This window comes from Phocoena phocoena, chromosome 11 (genome assembly GCF_963924675.1).
Source record: "Phocoena phocoena chromosome 11, mPhoPho1.1, whole genome shotgun sequence".
NCBI lineage: Eukaryota > Metazoa > Chordata > Mammalia > Artiodactyla > Phocoenidae > Phocoena > Phocoena phocoena.
The window spans coordinates 36603537-36628920 of NC_089229.1; the positions used below are offsets into that span (position 1 = coordinate 36603537).

Genomic DNA, 25384 nt, shown 5'->3' on the forward strand with positions numbered 1-25384 from the left:
AACCCAAATTTGGCCCTGGATTGAAAAAAGCAGAGTTCCTAAATAGTTAATATGTATGATACACTTAATAGTATTATCAACCTTTAACTAGCAATTATCCTTCTGGGAATGTAGTCATACAGTGTAAATGATTGAAGAAGAGAATGTCATATGCTCAAATGTATTCACAACAGTCACAATAGCAAGAGGTTGGAAGGTCTAACAATAAAATAATGGGTAAATAGAGTATATGTCATTAGGATGGACTCTTAAGTCATTAAAAATGATCACGATGAAGGCAGTGTAGAATTATGGAGAAATGTTTCTTACATAATATTAAGTAAAAGAGGCAGAATATAAATGGTATGTTGATTGTTAAGGCAGATATAAACAATAAATGCATTTGGACCGACTGAAAATAACTACTTGGTGGTGGGAATGTGAGTAATTTAACTATACTTTCTTCATTTTTTTTAAAACTAAAAGAGAGAAAGTAAAGAGTTTTAAATAGCATGATCATATTATTCGAGAGCCAGATTCCTCATTTATTTTTCATGGATTTGTAAAAATGACAGCTTGTATGTTAACTTGAGGTTTAGCCCAGGAACCTGATTTGTTTGCCTCAACAGATTCACTGTATCTTGATTTTTAAAATAAATTCTATGAAAATTCCAATGCCAACTGGTCTGCGATCTTTATTAATATGAAAAGATCGCATGGGTGAAAGATACCATAATCAGAGATAAACAGAAAAAGCACGGAATAAAATGTGGAGCATCTACCAAAAGATATGAAGGCCTTTTGAAGAGTTGTTCCTAATTCATATATATAGGTTAGAGTTTTATGGTAAATATACAGATAATGCAGAACATTTTCACATTCTTAAATTTTACTTACAAACTAAATCTTTTACATTATATTGAAAAGACATAGCCTTAGTCAGTTGTGAGAAATGGCTGCAAAAAACCCCACAAATCAATCCCCAAATTTATTAACAAGTCCTGTTGCAGTAATGCCTGTTAAAAAATGTCAGCTGAAGGCAGAAGGAATTTGTGAAATTCTGGTCTCCTTTGTATTTATTCTTCGGCAGTGACTGAAGAGAGGGAGGTCTAATATTCTTAGGTACAGACCTCTCGAGCATGAGGCAAGATGTGGTCCATTTAGGGCAGGGCTGTGAGTGAGCACCCTTGGGATTTGCATGCTCCCTAACCTGGGAATGCAGCAGATACTAAGGGGCCTGGCAGGGTCTTCTGTGTTCTTGGGCATAAAACTCTCTCAGAGGAGCCTTAAAGAGGCTGTCTTCTCAAATGTTAAGCACTTGGGGGTCTCTTAAAATACCTATTCTGACTGAGTAGGTTTGGGGTAGGGACTGAGATTCTGCATTTTTAACAAGTTCTCAGGTGATGCTGATGCTGTTGGTCTGCAGAGTGCAATTTTGCCTAATACAACTCTAAGCTCAGCTTACTTGAGGAAAAAAAGGTGAGGCAGGGAATCTCCTGCTTAATCTTTGCTTCCCATATTATTTCTAAGACTGGAAGCTAATCTTTGGACAAGGAAGCAAGCCACTGGCGTGGACTTCAATGTAAAAAGAAGTGTTATTACATACTGGAATAATTTCTTACAATTTTAGCTTATCACTCTGGTGTCCAGAAAGATCAGTACTGGTAACTAAGAAATATACTCTATAACTCATATGTTGAAGTTTTAAGCATTGCTATATGCCCACCAGCTTTTTGGAATGTTATTGTCCTAACATTATGCTGTGTGGTCATCTATTTAGTTAGATGTTTTTAAAATTTTCTTTGGAATTTTCAAATTTCATTTACAGGCCTCTTTATAAAACCTCTCTCTGATTCTTCTGGGGTGGCCCTTGTATATATGACATATAAAATGTCAAAGTAGTTGGTATTTAATAACTGGCAATTATCTTTAGGTTTATTTTTAGTAATTATCTTAAGATTTATTTTAAATTTTTATTTATTTTTTATTTTATTTATTTATTTATTTTGGCTGTGTTGGGTCTTCATTGCTGCGCGTGGGCTTTGTCTAGTTGCAGTGAGCGGGGGCTACTCTTTGTTGCAGTGCGCGGGCTTCTCATTGCGGTGGCTTCTCTTTGTTGCAGAGCACGGGCTCTAGGCACATGGGCTTCAGTAGTTGTGGCTCGTGGGCTCTAGAGCGCAGGCTCAGTAGTTGTGGCGCACGGGCTTAGTTGCTCCACGGCATGTGGGATCTTCCTGGACCAGGGCTCGAACCTGAGTCCCCTGCATTGGCAGGTGGATTCTTAACCACTGCGCCACCAGGGAAGTCCCAAGATTTATTTTAAAATTAAAATTAATATCATGGGCAGGAAGCTTCTTGGTTTTCACTGATCTTCCCAAGTAAGCTAAAACTAAGCACTATCTGGCATATATATACAATGGAATATTACTCAACCATAAAAAGGAACGAAATTGAGTTATTTGTAACGAGGTGGATGGACCTAGAGTCTGTCATACAGAGTAAAGTAAATCAGAAAGAGAAAAACAAATACCAGATGCTAACACACATATATGGAATCTAAAAAAACGGTACTGATGAGCCTAGTGTCAGGGCAGGAATACATACGCAGGCATAGAGAATGGACTTGAGGACACGGGGTGGGGAAGGGGAAGCTGGGACGAAGTGAGAGAGTAGCATTGACATGTATACACTACCAAATGTAAAATAGATAGCTAGTGGGAAGCTGCTGCATAACACAGGGAGATCAGCTCGGTGCTTTGTGACCACCTAGAGGGGTGGGATAGGGAGGGTGGGAGGGAGACGCAAGAGGGAGGGGATATGGGGATATATGTATACATATAGCTGATTCACTTTGTTGTACAGCAGAAACTAACACAACATTGTAAAACAATTATACTCCAATAAAGATATAAAAACAAAACAAACTAACCAGTATCATTGGTGTTCAATCCTTTCAAAAGTGGCCTTGGGCTGCCACTTTTAACTTTAAATTGCAAAGTTCTGATTTTAACTTAGCATATACTTATAAGAAAATAAAAGCCAAGTATGAATCTATTATCCAAAGCAGTAAAAACAAAATACATTATTTGGAATGTCAATGGGATTCTTATCATTGAATCTTTTTTTCTTAAATCTATGACAGTGAGCTGAAAGATCTCTTAAATGTGTTTCCTGTAACACATTTTTATAGAAAATACATTTACATGGTTATTTGTTTAGTTTTGAATATAGTACTATACACCTTAATTCTTTGGCCCACCAAAGTCTGGAGATCACAGGGTTAGACAAAAGGAAAGAACAAAACGGAAGTCTGTAAGCAGACACTGGGTACTGAAATCATTATGCTTTCAAGATAATAATTAAACCCTAGAGTGAATGAAAAATGGGTGAACTGTTCTCAAGTATTACTGCTTGCTCCTTGGGTGTATATTACTGTTTTGATACTAACAATCTATATCCCTAATACACGCTATTGAATTAATTTGTTGTTCTGAGAATTGAGGTTAAGTGTGAAAACACCAGTTTATAGATGTTCAATGAAGTTTTGTTGGACTTTATATGTCTTACTTGATCAGAAACACATATACTCTGTTTTTGGAAAAGTCAGAGAGATTTCGTCTTCTGTTTCCTATTTTTCCAAGATGTCATTTCTATTTTGGCCCTGACAAACAGCTATCCTACCCTTCTTATGCATTTGCATCTTGTAGACAGTTTAGAATCTAAAAATCAAGACATAAATTAAATGTGTATTCGATGTAACTCCACCAGGCTACTATGACCTTCTGAAGCTCTGTAACACTGCTTTATTTATTAACTACAAAAAGCTCCAAGAGATATAAAGTTTTAATTTTCATAATAATAGAACAGTAAGGAGATATTGGTTGAATTTACTATTGTTTCATTAATCTTAAAGGTAGGAGGTATGCTATTAACAGTAGCAATTGTAATGAAATCCTTTCTTCTCTAAGCATCGGCAACCAATTTATCAGAATGAAAACACATTACCAAGAATCTCATTAACAAAAGCATATATTAAAACTGCGCTAGAGGGCTTCCCTGGTGGTGCAGTGGTTGAGAGTCCACCTGCCGATGCAGGGGTCACGGGTTCGTGCCCGGTCTGGGAAGATCCCACACGCCGCAGAGCGGCTGGGCCCGTGAGCCATGGCCACTGAGCCTGCGCATCCAGAGCCTGTGCTCCGCAATGGGAGAGACCACAACAGTGAGAGGCCCGCGTACCGCAAAAAAAAAAAAAAAAAACTGCGCTAGAGATCTAAAATATGAAGCATACTTTTAAAAATTCAGATCTGTTTATTTTCAAGAGAAACGGACAGTATTTGCTATTAATTAGAGAAAAGTTATCCAAGAAAATCATTTACCTTGCAAAAGCTTTCAGTTCTTACACTGTAAATGCCGATCCTCAAAACTACTAAATATCACTCTTCAGTACAGTAAAACCTGCTATGAAGGGATGACTTCCCAAACATAGTATAAGCTGGTAACATGAATGTAAATGTGGAGCCTTTAAAGGCATTGTATACATACATAAAAAGATGGTCAACATCCTATACATTAAAAGTGAACCCTCTCCTTTGCCTTCAATTTTATTTTTAATTTTAATTATTTATTTTAATTTTATTTTTCCTTTCCTTTGGATTAAAGTGGAAATAGAGCACTAACATTTTTTCTTTATGATTAAAAAATCTGTCCCTTATGCCTTTATTCACAGAGGTTTACCTGCACCGTTATATTGTCTACTAAAACTGGAAATAGTCTGAAGTCACCAGAGCACCAGAGATGTCTGTTGTGATAATCAAATGGATCTGGAATTGTTTTATCTTTCCTTGAAACACATTATTTGAGTATAGTTTACTCGATGGAAAACCACCATCAACTAATTTTCTTAAAAGAGTTGTGGCAGTATTAGAAGACTGGATTCTTTCCTGAGAGGGCAGCTAACTCTGAATACATGTGCATTTAGTTCAACATGATTAACTGATGCACACCAAACCCCATGTTGACTAAATGGAAAGCAATGTGTTGAATTTCAGGTTGGAATTTGCATACTGCCTCTATTTTTCTAAAATCCAACATGTTCAATCATAACTGTCTGAGTACAAATTAAAGGCTTTTCCTCCTATGAATTTTAAATACACGCTACTCTGTTCTGTGCTGAAATGTGTTAACTCTCTTATTCTGGATTGTTCATTGGAAAATTCTGATAAAAACAGTACAATTAAAAAAAAAAGGTCTTTCATTGAAAAAACATCTGCAAACTTAATGAGGAAATCCACTGAGATAAATACATCAACTAATAAATTCCCATACATGTAGCCAGTAGTATCACTGGCCAAGTACAAATCATCTGGGAAGGTTTGGAGACTTTCAGTTCCTTTGGTCACAGGTTAACCAGAGCACATAACAGATTATTTCTTAAACAGTCCTCTCCTCCACGAAAACAAGCCATTCTACTGACCACATTTAGAAACAACCCAAAGGAAACTATAATTAAGGGGAAGAATGGGACAGAAGTCAACAATCTAGGACATAGTTCATGGTAAAGCATTGTGTGTTTATGTAGACACTTTCTTCTTCTCCTCCCAAATGTCATTATCTAACTCTTAACTCTTCCATATGCCTCTCATATGTGTTTCAATGACTAGATTATGAACTCCTGAAGATTAGGAACTATCAACAGCTTTTAAATCTTTCTCCCCAACCTTAAGTGTTATAGTCACATAGTTGCGAACTAACAAGATAGTAGGTAACTGAATTACATTTAACATCCACAAAGTACTTTTATTGAGATGTAGGAAATTATAGAGGATTAATTACAGATTCAATATAACAGTTATATGATTATTTATGTTTTATTTTTCTTCTTTCGGCAATTTTAGCATATTGCATTTCTTTGAGAAAAATTTCCTTTTTACACAAATGTTCAAATTTATCAGTATAAAGCTGTTCATAATATTCTTATTACCGTTCTAATTCTTGTAGGATCTATAGTGATGTTCCCTTTTACATTCCTTAGTTATTTAACTGTTTTATTTTTTTTTAAATGATTACTCTTTCAGAGTTGTGTCAATTTCATTAGTTATCTAAGAACCAACTTTTAGAGGTGTTAATTATCTCTTTGTGTGTTTTTCTTCCACTAACTACTAATCTTTTGATTTTCGGTCTTTTTCTTTGCTATTATGTGTTCACAGCTAATATTTCCTTATATCATGGTTTAGCTCATCTTACAAGTTTGATGTCTAATTTGTAATGAAAATTACAATGATCTGTAATGAAAAATTATAATTCAATTCAATTATTTTCATTATTATTCAAAATATTTTCTGATTTCCACTTTCTTCTTTGACTCGAAAGGTATTTAGGTGTATAATTCTTAAATTTAAAGCATATGGGACCTTATCAAAATACCAATGGCATTTTTCACAGAACTTGGACAAATACTTTTAAAATTTGTATGAAAACACAAAAGTCCCTGAAAAGCCAAAACAGTCTCGAGAAAGAACAACAAAGCTGGGAGTATCATGCTCCCTGATTCCAAATACTACAAAGCTACAGTAATCAAAATAGTATGCTGCTGGCACAAAAACAGACACATAGATCAGTGGAACAGAATAGACAGTCCAGAAATGAACCCACACTTTTATGGGTAATTAATCTCCGACAAAGGAGGCAAGAATATACAATGAGGAAAAGGCAGTCTCTTCAACAAACAGTGTTGGGAAAACTGGACAGTTATATGCAAAAGAATCAAAGGGGACTACTCTCTCAAACCATGCACAAAAATAAATTCAAAATGGATTAAAGACTTAAATGTAAAACCTGAAACCATAACACTTCTAGAAGAAAACATAGGAAGTAAGCTCTTTGACACTGATCTTAGTAATATTTCATGGATATGTCTCCTTGGGCAAAGGAAACAAAAGCAAAAATAGACAAATGGGACTACATCAAATGGAAAGGCTTTTGCACAGCAAAGGAAACTAACAACAAAATGAAAAGGTCACCTACTGAATGGGAGAAGATATATGCAAATGATACATCTAATACAACTAATAATAATACATCCAAAATATACAAAGAACTCATACAACTCAACATCAAAAAAATCCCCAACAACCCAATCAAAAATGGGCAGAGGATCTGAATAGACATTTTTCCAAAGAAGGCATACAGATGGTCAAAAGGCACATGAAAAGATGCTCAACATCACCAATCAGCAAGGAAATGCAAATCAAAACCACAATGAGATATCACCTCACACCTGTCAGAAATGGCTATCAACGAAAAGAACACAACAAATGCTGGAGAGGGTGTGGAGGAATGGGAACCCTTGTGCACTGTTGGTGGGGATGTAAATTGGCACAGCCACTATGGAGAACAGATGGACATTCCTTAAAAAACTAAAAACAGAACTTCATATGATACAGCAATTCTACTCTTGGGTATTTATCTGAAGAAAACAAAAACACTAATTTGAAAAGATAAATGCACCCCTGTGTTCACTGCAGCATTATTTACAATAGCCAAGATATGCAAGATATGGAAGCAACCTAAGTGCTCCTCAGTAGATGAATGAGATGAATGGAAACAGAAGATGTGACACACACACAATGGAATATTACTCAGCCATAAAAAAGAACACAATTTTCCCATTTGCAACAACATGGATAGACTTGGTGGATATTATGTTAAGTGAAGTAAGTCAGACAGAGAAAGACAAATACTGAATGATTTCACTTATATGTGGAATCTAAAAAGCAAAACAAATGAATAAGCATAACTAGACAGAAACAGACTCATAGATACAGACAACAAACAGGTGGTTGCCAGAGGGGAGTGGGTCAGGGACAGGGAGGGAGAGAAATAGGTGAGGGAGATTAAGAGGTACAAAATTCCAGCTGCAAAACAAATGAGTCATGGGTATGAAATGTACAGTGTGGTTGGCAAGGGTGGGGGGGTGGGGAAGGGATGAACTGGGAGTTTGGGGTTAGCAGATGCAAACTATTATATATAGAATGGATAAACAACAAGGTCCTACTGTATAGCACAGGGAACTATATTCAATATCATGTGATAAACCATGATGGAAGAGAATATATTGATAAAAAAAGGAATATATATATATATATATATGACTGAATCACTTTGCTGTATAGCAGAAATTAACACAACGTTGTACATCAACTATACTTCAATTAAAAAAAATAACTGTGCAGGGCTTCCCTGGTGGCGCAGTGGTTGAGAGTCCGCCTGCCGATGCAGGGGACACGGGTTCGCGCCCCGGTCCGGGAAGATCCCACATGCCGCGGAGAGGCTGGCTCTGTGAGCCATGGCCGCTGAGCCTGCGCGTCCGGAGCCTGTGTTCCGCAACGGGAGAGGCCACAACAGTGAGAGGCCCGTGTACTGCAAAAAATAAAAATTAAAAAAAAATAACTGTGCATTATCTTTGTATGGTGACAGATAACTGGAGCCATCATGGTGATCATCTTGAAATGTACAGAAATATCAAATCACTATGTTGTGTAACAGGAACTAACATAGTGTTAACTGTAGGTAAATTATACTTTAAAAACAAATAAAAACAAACAAACTCATAGAAGAAGAGATCAGGTTTGTGGTTACAAGAGGAGGGTGATGGGGTGAGGGGTAATTGGATGAAGGCAGTCAAAAGGTACAAACTCCCAGTCATAAGATAAATAAATAACAGGGAACATAGTGCACAACGTAAATATAATCAACATTGCTCTATGTTATGTATGAAAGTTTTTAAGAGAGTAAATCCTGAAAGTTCTTATCACGAGGAAAATTTTCTTTTCTTTCTTTCATTTTGTATCTACATGAGGTGATGGATGTTCACTAAACTTACTGTGATAAACATTTCATGATGTATGCACACCTTAAACTTAAACAGTACTGTATGTCAATTATATCTCAATAAAACTGGAAGAAAAAAATAAAGCATATGGAAATTTCATGTATTTATTTATATACGTACTATTCATATACATATATGTGTACACACACACACATATATGGAATGGAATACTACTCAACCGTCAAAAAGAATGACATTTTGCCATTTGCAACAAAATGGATAGACTTGGTGGGTATTAAACTTAGTGAAATAAGTCAGACAGAGAAAGACATATGCTATATGTTATCACTTACATGTAGAATCTAAAAAATGAAACAAACTAGTGAATATTTGTTCACTAGTTTATATTTTGTTTAGAATAACAAAAAAGAAACAGACTCACAGATATAGAAAACAAGCTAATGGTTGTGAGTGGGGAGAGGGAAGGAAGGAGGAGCAGGATAGGGGTAGGGGATTAAGAGGTACAAACTACTATGTATAAAATAAATAAGGTACAAGGATATACAGCACAAGAAATATAGACAATATTTTATAAAAACTATAAATGGAGTATAAGCTCTAAAAATTGTGAATCACTATGTTGTACACTTGAAACTTATATAATATGTAAACCAACTATATCTCAATTAAAAGAAACAAACAAACATGTATTAAAAAAACGCAGTCAATTTAGCTCATAGCCATCCAGGAAAAAAAGGAACCTCATGCCTCATGACAAAGACTTTGGAATAACTATGCATGTTAAAGAGGGTAATAATAATAATTATTATTATGCAAAGTAGCTAGAAACGCCAATTAAAGAACAATCAACAGATGCATGTAGTGTGGGAGGTCTTTTGCATAAGTCTCATCATTTATACCTATAGATACAGAGCAATCACTGTTAGAAATTAATCTAAAAATGAATATTAATCTTAAAATGACAGATTATGTCAGCAAGCAAAATTGCTGTTGTGAAACATACTACTGAGCATAAAGTAATGTTCTTCATCCAGTAATCAATTCCACTTTTAAATGTGGACAATTCCTCAAATTTTGAATGGGGACACTAAAAATCCATTTGTAAGTTGTCTGATTAGAATCTAGAACACATTTTTTTCCCTACAAAATCAATGTCATAACTTATAAGTAAGTTCCCATTTCTCTCCCTCTAGGACATTTAAAAAACACAACTATCGCTTTTATATTATGCATTATGTGCCAGGAATTAAGTACTTTACATGGAGAACCACAACCATCTGCATCAATGTGACAGAGCTATGGGGTCTAAGAACTTAGACCACCTGCTTCAACATGATTTATTTGTTTTTTGCAAGAAAACTTTCCCCAGGAAAGATAAGACTGTAAACCAATAAATAACTTCATTGTTTGTTTCAGTAAATTCCCATATATTAATTTATCTCAGACAAACAATCTGCTTTCCTTGGCAGAGAGTTCACTTGTCAAGCAACAGTTTACTTATCAAGACTTGGTTCAAGACCCTCACCTTGCTATAGATACTAACCATAAAACTTACGTCATGAAATTTCCCCAATCCCAGTCTGTTCTCCACCTTAAAAAAGCTGCCTTAAGCTCCTTGAGCCCAGACTTCCAAATCTTATAAGTATCCTTTCCTGACCTCCTCCTTCAGAGACAGTCAAGACTGTCAAGGGGAAGTCCTCTATTGCTGAAAAGAATTCTAATAAATTTAGTTTTGCTTGATTAACAGGGTGGCTGGAGATATTTTGGGGGAGTTGAATAACATATATTTAGTCCGTTAATCCTCTTAATAACCTTATGAGTAAATTCTATTCTTACATTATTTTTTACAGATGAGAAAACTGAGGTACACCGAATAGTTAAGTGACTTAGGCAAGGACACAAAACAACTTAAGTCACATGAATCTAAACTACGGTACTAATATTACTGAGTCCTTCTTCCCCCTAAGTCTATTGATTTGAAGATACTCTAAAGAATGCTATGCCCTGATCCTCTCAGCCCTGTTCAGTAATTATAGTTCTAATTACTGTAATTAGTAATTTTATTGTCTTCTTCACTGAACTCTGAGGACAGGGACATGTCTTGTTTGCCTCCATACTGCCAGTGCCTACCTAGCATAATCTCTGACACATGGTAGGCATTCAATAAATGTTTATAAAATCAATATTAAATAAAACCCTACTTTACAAATGAGGCTCTGAGATATTAAGAGTCTTGCTTTAACTCACCCAGAAGGTAATTGTCAGAATTGGTGCTCCTGCTAATGCACCACTCTTTCATTCAACTTGTAAACGAGTTCTCAAAGAGCGGTTTTTATGAGATGAGTCTACAAACAGTGCAACAGGGATTCACGTGTATAAAGTCCTACCAAAATATTGTATTTCTTTGCTTTCTGCTGAAATGTTATCATCTCAGTGCCGTACAGATCATCTCATGTTGATTAGATGCTGGAATCTCACATTTGTCTCTGATTAATAAAAAATGGAAAGCTCTAATTGGTAAATGCAATTTCTGACAAGGTTTTGAAACACTAAGAAGTTACTACATACTTTCCTTGGTATTAAAACATTTGTAATTCACTTCTCTTTACCCATATAAGTAGAGCTTTACCTATATAAGGTTCTTTTTTTTTTCTTTATTATAAGAAGAAATGAATGTTATATAAATATTTGGGCATCAGAAAAAAAGTTTAAAATTTTACATAGAAGTTAAAATTATGAAAGGAAAAAAGGTAGGCTTGGAACGGTTTTCTGCTCCTGAGTTAGATACTCATATAGCAAACAATATAAGGAAATAAAATAGAATAAAATAAGCAACCTAAAGAGACGCATCAACCAAATGCAAATGTGTGAACCCTGTTTTGATTCTGAATTGAACCAACTGATATAAAAGACATTTTGAGCCAATCACGGAAATGTGAATGAGGATAAGTAATAGATTATTATGGAAAGAAATCCTTAACTTAGAAATATATATTTACGTATTTATGTGAAATAACAAACTGCTTGAGATTTACTTTAAAATTCTCCAGGGAAGGTGAGTATGGGTGGCAAATGTGTGTCTGTGTGCACTTTCATGTGTGTCCTGATGAAACGAGATTGGTAAAATGTTTATAATTACTGAAGTTTGTGATGAGTACATGGGGATTTATTATACTCTACTCTCCACTTCTGGACATGTTTAAAGTTTTCAGCATAAAAAACTTTAAAAATGGCTAATTTTCCCAGTGTTGCACTAGGTATACAAAGCACCTGACCATTCACACATATACTGGCTACAAACTCAGCATCACAACCCAAAGCAAAAAATTATTCTCATCTGTGTATAGACTCTGAAATTTAAGAAAGCAGTTACTTCTTCTTCTGGGAGAATTTTATGCAGTCTCTAGCTGAGAATCAAGGAAGTTTTTTCCCAGTTGTCCATCTCTTCTGTGTGTATTAGAAACCTCAAGTTTTCTGCTAATGAAAGGACTCTGTACCATATTGGGCAGAGTTTGGGTCTTCTCTTATTCACTCCTGCTTCTCCTAGATTGGTTTTTTACAGAGTACCAGATGATTCATAAACTGACAACCCATCCTTTATTTTAGTAAGATAAATAGCCCCAAGAATCCTTAAAGTGAATATCTCAATTATAAGACACATATTCCTTTAAGGACACAGAATATTTCCTTATGTAATTTAGATTAAAACACAGTATAAAATATGCTTTATATTAAGCACTTTTTATGTCTGGCCTGCTTCCTGTGTATTTATTTAAGCGTGACCTTTTCTCTCCTGATAACATGAAAAATCCTTCCAAAATGTGAAAGAAAATGCTAATGATCTTCAGGACCAACTAGTTGTACTGTATCTATACCTATACCTTTCATCTGATTTTAGGTTGGTAAAAAGTCAAAATGTGATATGCAGCAAATAGCAAGGGTCTCAAATACTGAACAGGAAACAAGGCTCAGATTACAATGTCCTATAGACGTACTAACTCCGAAATGTAGGTCAAATCCTTTTATAATATTTTCATGAGTTCTTGATTTTTTTAAACTTAATGTATGCTTTGACAATGGAAAACGGATTAAGGCATTCTGTTGTTAGCTATTGTTTTGTTGCCTATTTAAAATATATAGCAATTTTTTCAAATATTTATGTAACATGGCATTAATGTTTAGAAAAGCAAAATTAGCAATTGATTCCACAAACAGATACATCTAATACCTTGCTTCAATTGAAATCACTGCTGCTTCTTCAGTGCAATAATGGCATAACATCTGGGAGATTTCACAGGATCAAACAACTTCACGAGTGCAGACCACGCAATATCATCCTGCAAATTGGTAAGTGATTTAAATAGGCAACTACTTGTTGAAGATAAAAATGAGAGATGTTAGACTACATACTGGAATATAAAAACTACATGAAAAACAAACTATATAAAAGAAAATTATTCTTTGTTGAATAAAATTAACACTTAGAAATTCACCTTCGGGAATTTATGTTGAGGAAATAAAGATATGCATAGAGAGTGAACCACAAGGCTACTCCTTGCTGCAATTGTGAAAAACTGGAAGTGGCTAGAGACAACTGGGTACTACTTAAATAAATTATATGATGAAACATTATTCAGCTTCTGTAGTACATTTAATGAGATGGAAAAATTCTAAATAAAACAAATGAAACAAATTAGATGCAAAACTGCATTTACAATTTATTCCAATTTTAAAGTAGAAATAATATGCTCATACATATACATGCAACAAACATATATTAGAAGCTCTAAAATACATATCAATAATTTAATAGCTAATGCTGAAAGGTGAGATAATTACTTTTAATTTTTTTTATATTCTTCATTTTAAATTTTCTAACATAAGTGTGTATTACTTTTATAATAGTAAAATATTATTTAAAATATTAACAAAATGAACAATTATATGATTTCTATCACTTTGTTACCAATCTGTTAAACTTGGTGCATACTGTTTTGCATACCTATTTTATTTAGGTCACTGGAAATTGTTTTGAAAGGGAAATGATGAGTACCTAGTAAAATAAGGCTGATTCTGTGAACTAACAAGTTGAGAACCAAAAGATTCCAGTGATTTTGAATTAGTTAGTAGCTCAGGAAAGTACATAATTATGTAAATATTTAAAAATTGCCTTTCTCCATAAAAATACCAATTATTAAAATTCATCTGTTCCAAGTAGTTTGCTGAAAAGAAATAAAGCTCTCCATATGATAAAACAAAATTATTAAAATAGTTTATACTGGAAACAAGGCTGAATCCACAAATGGGCTTAATTTTAAAGAGCTCAAAAACATTATTTTGATCATAGAGTAGAATCTGAAAAACACATTTTTCCCAAAGATAACAAAAAATCATATTTTTTGGTCATTCAACAAAGATAAAACAAATAAGACTGAAAAAAACAGAAGCAATTATCACTGATGAGAAGGAAATTTCTAAACTGCAGAGTGCATATGTCCAAAAACTCAAAAGTGAATTAAAAGGTGATTCTTATAAAATGAAGCATAAAAATGATATCTTTTACATCTTGCTTTTATTAATTTTAGCTATACAATATGTCATACATGATGGTTTGTGTGCATCGTCTACTGTATAGTAATTACCATAAAATTAAAAGAATGTAAACTTTATTATAGTAGCTTTGCTGGAAACATCTGTTGTACATATGTTTTTGTTTCAAAAGAGATGGAAAGAATATTTAGACTTGGAAAATATAATGAGAAAAATTATCTTACTAGTTTTATGTGAAAGAATGTTATCCTAGTTATAAGCAGATCCATATTACTGGGTTTAATAAATATATTTGTTATGCATTTAAAGTTAACATAATTTACCTGCTCTTTCAGGTAGCAAAGTCGATCCAGAAGAATCAATGTCTCTATGCAAGGAGCCAGAACAACTTTCAACTAAAAGAAAGTATAAGATAGGACAGTGGTACTTTAAAACAAACAAAAATACTAGCTTAACACTTGTTTAAGAAAATGTATCTACAGAAACTCATATAAGGCCAAATCTCCAATACTCATTGTACATCTTCAGAAAATAAATACTTCAGAGATCAAAAGTTTTTATTTAATAGTAAAAGGAAAAGAATGTCCTTTGAGTGACTTTGGGATAGAATCCAAAAGCAATCATACATATGTGATAGAAAGCTTTTAAAGGGGTACTAAGAATGAAATTCATTAAAAGGAATGCTTGTGAAATAACTGCATTGAGACCAATATGTGTTCAAAGGACTCTAAAATTTCTTTCCATGCATTTATAATACACTTTAAGAGAAATCTACCATGTGTTCTCTTTATTGCATTACTGACACCTAATATAGTTCTAAAATAGGAAATGATCCAAAACGGTTTTTCTACATTAAGAGAAAAACAACACAGATTGGTTGGCCCCATAAAAAAATTTAATAGGATCCTACTCAAGTCTAGCAACATATTCAATTTAATATGTTAAATTCTTAGATTTACCATATTAAAAGCCTCCAGCTCATTCATTCTAGGCTTGTACTTCTCGTAGTAGTCCATTATAATTCTTTCTGGCAGCTTCAAGATAAAATAACAATAATAAATTTAATAACAGTTAAAAATATTTTTTTCTAATCAAACATACCCTAAAGTAAAACAAACATAACAATTTAAAACAACCTTAGGTGTCTGAAGAGCTCTAAGGATATCCATGAAACAAGTCAATATAACTAAATTCTTTCATTTAAATCTTCTGTACCAATATAGGTTATTCAGTATATCCTAAGTAAAATCACCAATAACAGCCTATTAACTTTGTTTGATTTCAACAAGTAGTGATGAAATACTTACTTTCACTTGTTTCTATGCTTGGGGTGTACAGTAGGTAGGAGCTCAATAATTTGTTCTTGAACAAAATTAAAATTTAAACAATATATCTAAAACTATCTAAAACTATATATCCTAAAGAATAACTCAAAGGCAAAAGGAATACAGTAAGGACATATATTCATATTTAAGGTAATTTCTTCTAACATCCACTTAACAAATTCATCAACAAGCATTGCTGTTTTTTTCTCTAAAACATATGACACCCATAGTACACTGAACCTTTGTGGTTAGTAGGCCACTTTCTAGATCATTTACATGTTTCTGTTCCCACCAGTTGAGCTTTATGCCTACTGAATTAATTGTATTTGTTCTTAAACTTGTTATTCCAGTTATATTATAATATGACATGAATAAATATTACAAAACCAATGAGATACAAATACAAAAGGCAAAGCTGTTTCTCTGTAAGTTGAATGCCTCTGTGAAAGGCCTGATAAAGGAACGTCACCAGAAGAAATTGCTGTCAAATTATATGTGGTCAAAACAAATGAAAGACTGAATAAAAAGAGTCCAAAATCTGAAAGGATTTGTATTCAGATTTCCTTGAAAATATCTAAATATTTTTTCAAAGCCCCTATTCTTTTTCTATCACATGAAATTTCTTTTGAATTCAAAAAATACAAAAGGGTAGGTAACAGTGACAAGTAAAGCTTCGTCTCATCCAATTTCTAGTGTAGCTTTCCAGAAAAGATCTCCCCTTTGGTATAGAACCCAAGCAGATTATGGCCTTCTCTCCAACCCTTTTTAAAATTTTGCCCATCTTTGAATCAAATGAGTACCTCCTGGACCAAATTTTTGCAGTAGAGTATATTGGACTAGATCTAGTCTGCACTTCAAGCCAGCAAAAACTCTCCTCTCAAAAAAATTGTGTATGTGTTTAATTATAGCCTTTAGTCTTCACTTCTGTCCTGTCATGTGAGATCAGCAGTTACAGGACAACTCAGAACTCACAATCTTTTTTCAATCCTGCCTCATCAGCATACTGCTTCCTACAAACATGGCTTTTCAATGTGACTCCTTGGGTTCTCCAATATTCTGTCTCCCCTTTATGTCAAACCGAGAAGCACCACCCTGGTCATCAACTGCATTTGTTCCAAACTAGGAATTGTTGATTTTGTTCCTCAGGATATGCTACTTTAAAGAACTATATTGTTGGTTTTGTTGGTGATCTGTAACCCTGGGCAATTTCTCTTGGCATCTTTCTGCATCCTTCTTTACCTTCACTGTACTTCATAATGTACATGGTTTGAGATTTAATATGCTTTTTGATTTTGTCAAAAAGGAGTTTGTGTTTCTATTTCTCTTTTTATTTGTTGCTTTTGTGTAATTTTGAAGAGAAAAGGTGAGAACATCACCTTTACTTTTCTATTAAAAAAAAAAAGTGGAAGTCTTTTGCTTTACTTTGAGTAATCCAAAGCTGGATACTGTAAACTATGCATTACAGGTATGTTTGATGGACAGACGTTAAGGTAGAAATCCAACTAGTAAAACCATATGCAAAGCTGTGTGCAAAAAACAAAACAAAATAAATGGCCTTGTTCTTACACCAAAAGTTTGGTGGATATAATTATATTAATATGTGTCTCATAAGATTAGATCAGAGAATCTATGGAAATTTTATGAAGACACTTTTTTAATTCTAATATCAATTTGTAACATATGTATGTTCATGGTCTTATTTTACAGATGACATAATTGGGTGTTAAATCCAGTAAGAGCCAAGATAGGGCAAGCATCCTAGAGATAAAGGAGGCGTCAGAATTGAGGAAGTGCCTGAGTGTAGATCATATTTAGGCAAGGACATACATGGGAACTTACAAGATGAAGTGCACATTGAATGGCAGCTGGGAGTTTTGGTCATGCATTCCATTGCTCCCTGCTAACAATCTCCTAGACTCCAGAAAAAGGGATTAATATTAGTTGAGCTGTATAACAGGGCCCTAGCTCAGTGAGCTGTCATTTAGGTTTAGGGAGATATCCAGTCCTAAAGAGAAACTGGGTGAGAGACAGTGAAGGAGCAGTCATATTGAGGAGCTTTAGGTTTTCTCCCTTACTTTTCTTACAATTTTTTTGACATTTTAACTCCAATACAGCTGTTAGATCAGCAGTCCCCAACCTTTTTGGACCGGTTTCAGGGAAGGCAATTTTTCCACGGATGTGGAGGGGGGTTGGTGGGGGGTGGGTGGTTCAGGCGGTAATGGGAGCGATGGGTTAGGTGGTAATGTGAGTGATGGGGAGCGATGGGGAGCGGCAGATGAAGCTTCGCTTGCTCGTCCACCGCTCACCTCCTGCTGTGCGGCCCAGTTCCTAACAGGCTGCAGACCTATACCGGTCCTCAGCCCGAGGGTTGGGGACCCCTGTGTTAGTATATGTCCTATGATTCAACACACTTCAAATGCTTGATCAACTTCATCCTGTCTGCAAAAGTTTCAAGAATCAAAGTTCTGGATATAAGCATCTCTTCTTTAAATGCTTCAGTAAGATTCATCATTCCTTGAGTTTCTTCTGCCTTTATTTCAAACCTCAATTCTTCAATCTGCTTTAGAAGTACATTTATTTTGTCTATTGGCAAGCACAGAGTTTTCTCTTTATTCTTCCTCGTAGTCTTATTTGTCTGATGAACGCTAGTTTTAGAAAAATGCTAAGCATTCTTCTTGAGCTCAATGTCTGTTAATAAGTTATATGGATATGACAAAAAGGAGCATTGGCTCTACAGTTAGACAGACTGCATTGGAATCCTTCCTCCCCAATTTCCTAGATTTGAACTTTAAGACATCCACTTAACCTATGTCTCAATTTCCTTACCTATAAAATGAGGATAACTATTCATTTCATAAAGTCATCCTTAGCATTCAGTGAGATAATATAAACAAAGCTTTTAGCACAATGTTTGGCACAAAGGTTCAATAAACATTAGCTTTGCTCACATTATTTTTAAAAAATAAACATAATTTAGAAGTTTTACATTTAAAGATATTTTGAAGATAACAGAGTTTAGATATACCCTATATCCAGTTTCCCCTATTATTAACACCTTACAATACAGTTATTTGTTATAGTAAATGAACCAATAATGATATATTACTATTAGCTAAAGTTTACATTCCATTCGGATTTTCTCACTTTTTACCTAATGTCTTTTTTCAGTTCAAGGATCCCATCCAGTTTACTACATTGTATCTAGTCCTATTGGTTGTGACAGTTTTTCAGACTCGCCTTTTTTTTTTTTTCTTTTTTCTTTTTATTGGAGTATAGTTGACTCACAAGACTTGCCTTGTTTTTGATGACCTTGACAGTATTGAGGAGTACGAGTCAAGCATTGTGTAGGATGTTCCTTCACTGGGATTTGTCAGATGTTTTCCTCATAATTAGACTGGGGCTATGGGTTTTGAGAGGAAGACTACAGAATTAAGTGTGATATTCCTCACATCATATTAAGGGTACATACTATCCATATGATTTATCACTGTAGATATTGACCTTGAGTACTTGGCTGAGATAGTATTTGTCAGGTTTCTTCACTGTAATGTTCCTCCTTTTCCCCTTTCCACATTGTATGCTTTGGAAGAAAGTCACAACTTGCAGCCCACACTTAAGGAGTGAGGAGTTATGCTTAAGGAATGAGGGTGCAATATCCAAATAAATTATTTAGAATTCTTTTCCATGGAAGATTTTTCTCTTCTCTTCCATTTATTTATTAAAATCATCTTTTTATAGATCTATATAAGGGGGTCCAGGTACGCAAAGGTGGACCAGACTTCAACTTCATGGGGAATGGGTCGTATGATTGGATGAGAGATACATAGTCGTTCAGAGATTCTCCCCACACGCTACCTGATCAGAAGATAGGTTAGCAATTGACCTTATTTTCACCAGTAGATGGTAGGACTGAGGCTGCTGATATACCCTTGGCTAGAACTCAAGGTAGGTGGATGTGGTACCAAATTGAGAATGCAAAGGAAAACTTCTTAAAGGAAATTAAAAGTGCTACTCCAGTGAACATATGAATGATATGAAAACAAAAGTCTTATTGCTGATACTGAGAAAGTTGTAGTGGTCTGGATAGAAGATCAAACCAGCCACAACACTCCCTTAAGCCAAAGTCTAATCCAGAGCAGGGCCCTAACTTTCTTCAATTCTATGAAGGCTGGGAGAGGTGAGGAAGCTGCAGAAGAAATCTGAAGCTAGCAGAGGTTGGTTCATGATGTTTAAGGAAAGAACCTGTCTCTGTAACATAAGAGTGCAAGGTGAAGCAGCAAGTACTGATGTAGAAGCTATAGTAAGTTATCCAGAAGATCTAGTTAAGATAATTAAAGAAGGTGGCTACATTAAACAACAGATTTTCAATGTAGATGAAACTGCCTTATATTGGAAGAAGACGCCATTTAGGACTTTCATAGCTAAAGAGGAGAAGTCAATGCCTGGCTTCAAAGCTTCAAAGAATAGGCTGAAATCTCTTTTGTCAGTTAGGGTCTAATACAGCTGGTGACTTTGGGTTGAAGCTGACCTCATTTACCATTCCAAAAATCCTAGGACCCTTAAGAATTATGCTAAATCTACTCTGCTTGTGCTCTATAAATAGAACAACAAAGTCTGGATGATAGCACATCTGTTTACAACATGGTTCACTGAATATTTTAAGACTATTGTTGAGACCTATTGCTCAGAAAAAAAGATTCTTTTCAAAATATTACGGCTCATTGGCAATGCACCTCAACAGCTCTCATGGAGATGCACAATGAGATTAAAATGCTGTTTTTATGCTGCTAACACAATATCCATTCTGCAGCCCATGGATCAAGCAGTAATTTTGACTTTAAGTCTTATTTAAGAAATACATTTTGTAAGGCTATAGCTGCCATAAATAGTGATTCATCTGATGGATCTGGGCAAAGTAAATTGAAAACATCCTGGAAAGTATTCACTATTCTAGATGTAAGAACATTCATGATTCATGGGAGGATGTCAAAATAACAACATTAACAGGAGTTTGGAGGAAGCTGATTCCAACTCTCATAGATGACTTTGAGGGGTTCAAAAATTCAGTGGAGGAAGTAACTGCAGATGTGGCAGAAACAACAAGAGAACTAGAATTAGAAGTGGAGCCTAAAGATGTGACTGAATTGCTGCAACCTCACGATAAAGCTTTCACAGGTGAGGAGTTGCTTCTTATGGATGAGCAAAGAAAGTGGTTTCTTGAGATGGGATCTACTCTTGGTGAAGATGCTGTGAAGACTGTTGAGATGACAAAAAAGGATTTAGAATATTATATAAACTTAGTTTATAAAGTAGCAGCAGTCTGAGAGGATTGACTCCAATTTTGAAAGACGTTCTGCTGTGGGCTATCCAACAGCATTGCCTGCTACAGAGAAAATGTGAAAGGTCAATATGTGGGTCAAACTTCATGGTTGCCGTATTTTAAGGAATTGCCACCCCAGCCTTCAGCAGCCACCACCCTGCTCAGTCAGCACCACCTACATCGAGGCAAGAGTCTGCACCAGCAAAGAGACTAGGACTTGCTGAAGGCTCAGATGATGGTCAGCAGTTTTCAGCAATAAAGTATTTATATTTATTTATTTTTTGAATTTTTGAATTTTATTTTTTTATACAGCAGGTTCTTATTAGTTATCTATTTTATATATACTAGTGTATACATGTCAATCCCAATCTCCCAATTCATCCCACCACCACCCCCGCCACTTTCCCGCCTTAGTGCCCATACGTTTGTTCTCTACATCTGTGTCTCTATTTCTGCCCTGCAAACCAGTTCATCTGTACCATTTTCTAGGTTCCACATATATGCGCTAATATACGATATTTGTTTTTCTCTTTCTGACTTACTTCACTTTGTATGACAGTCTCTAGATTCATCCACGTCTCTACAAATGACCCAATTTCATTCCTTTTTATGGCTGAGTAATAGTCCATTGTATATATGTACCACATCTTCTTTATCCATTCATCTGTTGGTGGACACTTAGATTGCTTCCATGTCCTGGCTATTGTAAATAGTGCTGCAGTGAATATTGGGGTGCATGTGTCTTTCTGAATTATGGTTTTCTCTGGGTATATGCCCAGTAGTGGGATTGCTGGGTCATATGGTAATTCTATTTTTAGTTTTTTAAGGACCCTCCATACTGTTCTCCATAGTGGCTGTATCAATTTACATTCTCACCAACAGTGCAAGAGGGTAGCAATAAAATATTTTTTATTAAGGCATGTACATTATATTTTTAGACATAATGCTATTGCACACATAATAGACTAAAGTACAGTGTAAACATAATTTCTATCTGCACTGGGAAACCAAAAAATTCACGTGACTTGCTTTATTACGATATTTACTTTATTGTGGTGCTCTGGAACTGAACCCACAGTCTGAGGTATGCCTGTGTTATTATAGTGGTTGTAAAAAGCAGCAGGAACTTACTTATGGGAATAATGCACATGTTCTTTGCATATCACCAAAGATGACAGGCTTCCTATATATATTTAAACTGTATCAGGAATTCGCTGTTTCTTTAGGGTCAGATGACCTCATATAACGTAGATCATTTCTGGATACAGTCAGTCCTCCATATCCATAGATGTGGAACCCACAGATACACAGGGCTGACTGTACTATACCATTTTATATAAGGGACCTGAGCATCCTTGGGTTTTGTTATCAGTGGGGGGCCAATTCCCCATGGATACCGAGGAACCACTGAATATTACTACATGGAAGTTTATGAGCTCCTTGTATTTTTTGTTGCCCTCCCACTTCTATTGAAACCACCTAGTGATTATGATTACTACTAATCAATCTTTGATCTAATGTCCAAAGCTCAGCTTATTTGGTCTCTCCACGTGTGCCTAGTCCTTTGGCCTCATCTCTCACCACTGTCTCCTCTACTTGCTTTATGCTCCAGCTGTGCTGAGTCCAGAATCATGTTTCTTACTCTCTGTGGTTTTGTACAAGCTATTCCCCCCACCACACACACCTGAAATTCCCTGCTCCCTACCTTCCCACCTTGTTTGCTTAATGAACTCCTATGCACCCTTCAAAACCAAGCTAAGGCATCAATGTCCGCTGAGAAATCTTACAGGCAGAGTGAGTCACTCCAAGCATACATGCTTATATGTCAAACATTGTAAGTTCATGCTATAATTACTTGTTTTCTTTTCTCATGGGTTATGTCTTAATTATCTTTGTAGCTCCAGAGTTTCCACTCTTCTTGGCACATGGGAGATTCTTCAAAATAAATGTTTGCTGGTGAATAACTAAATGATTTTGGTCTCAAAAGTTTTGCTTTTGTTGGCCTGTTTTGGAGAAATATTTTTTTTTTTTTTGCGGAGCACAGGCTCCGGACGCGCAGGCTCAGTGGCCATGGCTCACGGGCCCAGCCGCTCCGCAGCATGCGGGATCCTCCCGGACCGGGGCACGAACCCATGTCCCCTGCACCGGCAGGCGGACTCCCAACCACTGCGCCACCAGGGAAGCCCTTGGAGAAATATTTAAGGATAATTTTCTGAGTTATCCTCTATCCCTTCCACTAAGGTTCTATCTTAGTGATTTTCAACTTTGTCCATTCAACAGCACACACCCCACTCCCGTTAAATCACCAGTTTTATTGTCTATTTCATTCTCAATATCTGAGAGTAATATTTATTTGAATATTCATCATATGTATACAGCACACAAACACACATACATGCAAGCTCTAGAACATAAGATCCTTTTATTTCCCCTTCTTATGGACAAATGCTCCAGCTCGTTCTTTGTCTAGCAAGCAATAGTAGTTTTGCTGCTTTTAAAATCTGATGCTTCAAAAATTTACGGATGTGTGTGTGTGTGTGTGTGTACGCTCATGTATCCGTGTGTGTGCAGTACATGCATGTGGGAGGAGAAAGAGAGAAAATTAATACAAAAGAAGAAAAAAATGCTGTGGACCATGAATATGAAACCTTGAATACAATTTTAAAGGTTTTCTGAAATTTGGTGAGATGCCAAAGTTTGGGACAGAAGATAAAATTTAAAAATACCTAATTTTTTTAAGGTCTAGGTAAAGCTAATCACTAGGATTTTGTTATTTTAGACAACTGCAAAGTTGTATTAAAATATTTTACAAAGAAGTAATTGAACTTTACTCAATTACAAATAATATTACTGTAAAATGTCATTCTAAGTAGTCCATCTATTATAAACAGTATACTTGCTGATATAAGGTAGCTGATGTTCTGCCACAATTTATTGTTTCCAGTGGCTTGGCTTTACTGTGAAATCTAAACACTCTTCTTTTTTTTTTTTTTTTTTTTTTTAATGCGTTACGCGGGCCTCTCACTGTTGTGGCCTCTCCCGTTGCGGAGGACAGGCTCCGGACGCGCAGGCTCAGCGGCCATGGCTCACGGGCCCAGCCGCTCCGCGGCATGTGGGATCTTCCCAGACCGGGGCACGAACCCGTGTCCCCCGCATCGGCAGGCGGACTCTCAACCACTGCGCCACCAGGGAAGCCCTAAACACTCTTCTTAAACAGAACTGTATCTTGTGCAGGGGTGAAACAATATCACCCTTAAACGGTTAAGGCTATGAAAAATTAAAAATCAAGGAGGGGATCATTTTGATAAAAGTCTTCAAAATATAAGAACAGAATCACTGCTTTTCCCCATTTCCCCACTCTATGTTTCTTGGTGTAACATGGCATTTTAAGATAATATGGGGTCTATAACGGGAATGTTAATGGAATCACTAAAATGACAAATGCTTGAAGACAGCAGATCTTAACTGGGGGTGATTTTGACCCCCAGGACATTTGTAGCAATGTCTGGAGATTTTTTAAAAAATTTATTTATTTTGGATTGTTACAATTAGGGTGCTACTGCGGACACCTAGTGGGTAGAGGTCAAAGATGTTAAACATCCTCCAACGCACAGGATAGTTCTCCACAATAAAGAATTATCCAAATGTGCTGAGTTTGACAAAATCCTGCTCTAAGAGAAAATGTCCAATGCTGTCTGTCACAGCTGACTACAGGACTTATGGATTGATATTTTAAGCTGTGTATGAACCACTTATATATCCAGCACATGCTGTTCTGTTCTGGTCTTTGGAATGATGATTTGTCTGGGAATGTTGTTTTTCCTCATGTTTACATGATTTCTTGTGACTAAGAAAGTATCAGAACATGTTAGGAGGTTTCTAGGCACTTCACTTGCTTACATCGTTTTGAATATGAAGAGATGTGCTTTGAGAGATCAGAAACACATCAGTGGTATTCACCACACTTTCAATTATATATAAGTTTGTTAATAAATGATTATAAATTTAGTCAAAGATCTTTTAAACACTTTGGTATATCTAATATTTTAAATTTAAGCGGTTTTGATACTTTTTAGTAATTAGAATCTTGTGAAAATTAATTTTCATTTTTTAAATAAAACTATTCATAAATCTCTTCTTATTGTGTTTGTGGTCAAAACCTTCATTTTAGCACTGATATTTCATAATGTGGGAGAAAAATAATAGGATTTTATATTATATCAGAAATATAAGCTTGGTTTTAATAACTTATCCTATTTCCAACCACTCTGGCCTGACAGACACAACTCTCAATTCCTCTTGTTTAACATAAAAACAAACAAAAAACCCCTCAAAACACGTACTCATCTATTTGCTTCC

At 35.4% G+C, this 25384-nt stretch overlaps 1 protein-coding gene across 1 annotated transcript in view; it reads right to left on the reverse strand.

The window, feature by feature from the left end:
• Positions 1–13074: 13074 nt before the first annotated feature.
• Positions 13075–25384, reverse strand: part of METTL25 (methyltransferase like 25) — a 99514-nt gene continuing 87204 nt past the window's right edge. Inside the window, exons 10-12 of the mRNA XM_065887783.1 lie at positions 15340–15414; positions 14704–14775; positions 13075–13167 (exon numbers count right to left, since the gene is read on the reverse strand). Coding sequence (XP_065743855.1) covers positions 13075–13167; positions 14704–14775; positions 15340–15414 — 240 coding nt within the window. The remainder of the gene's footprint in view (positions 13168–14703; positions 14776–15339; positions 15415–25384) is intronic.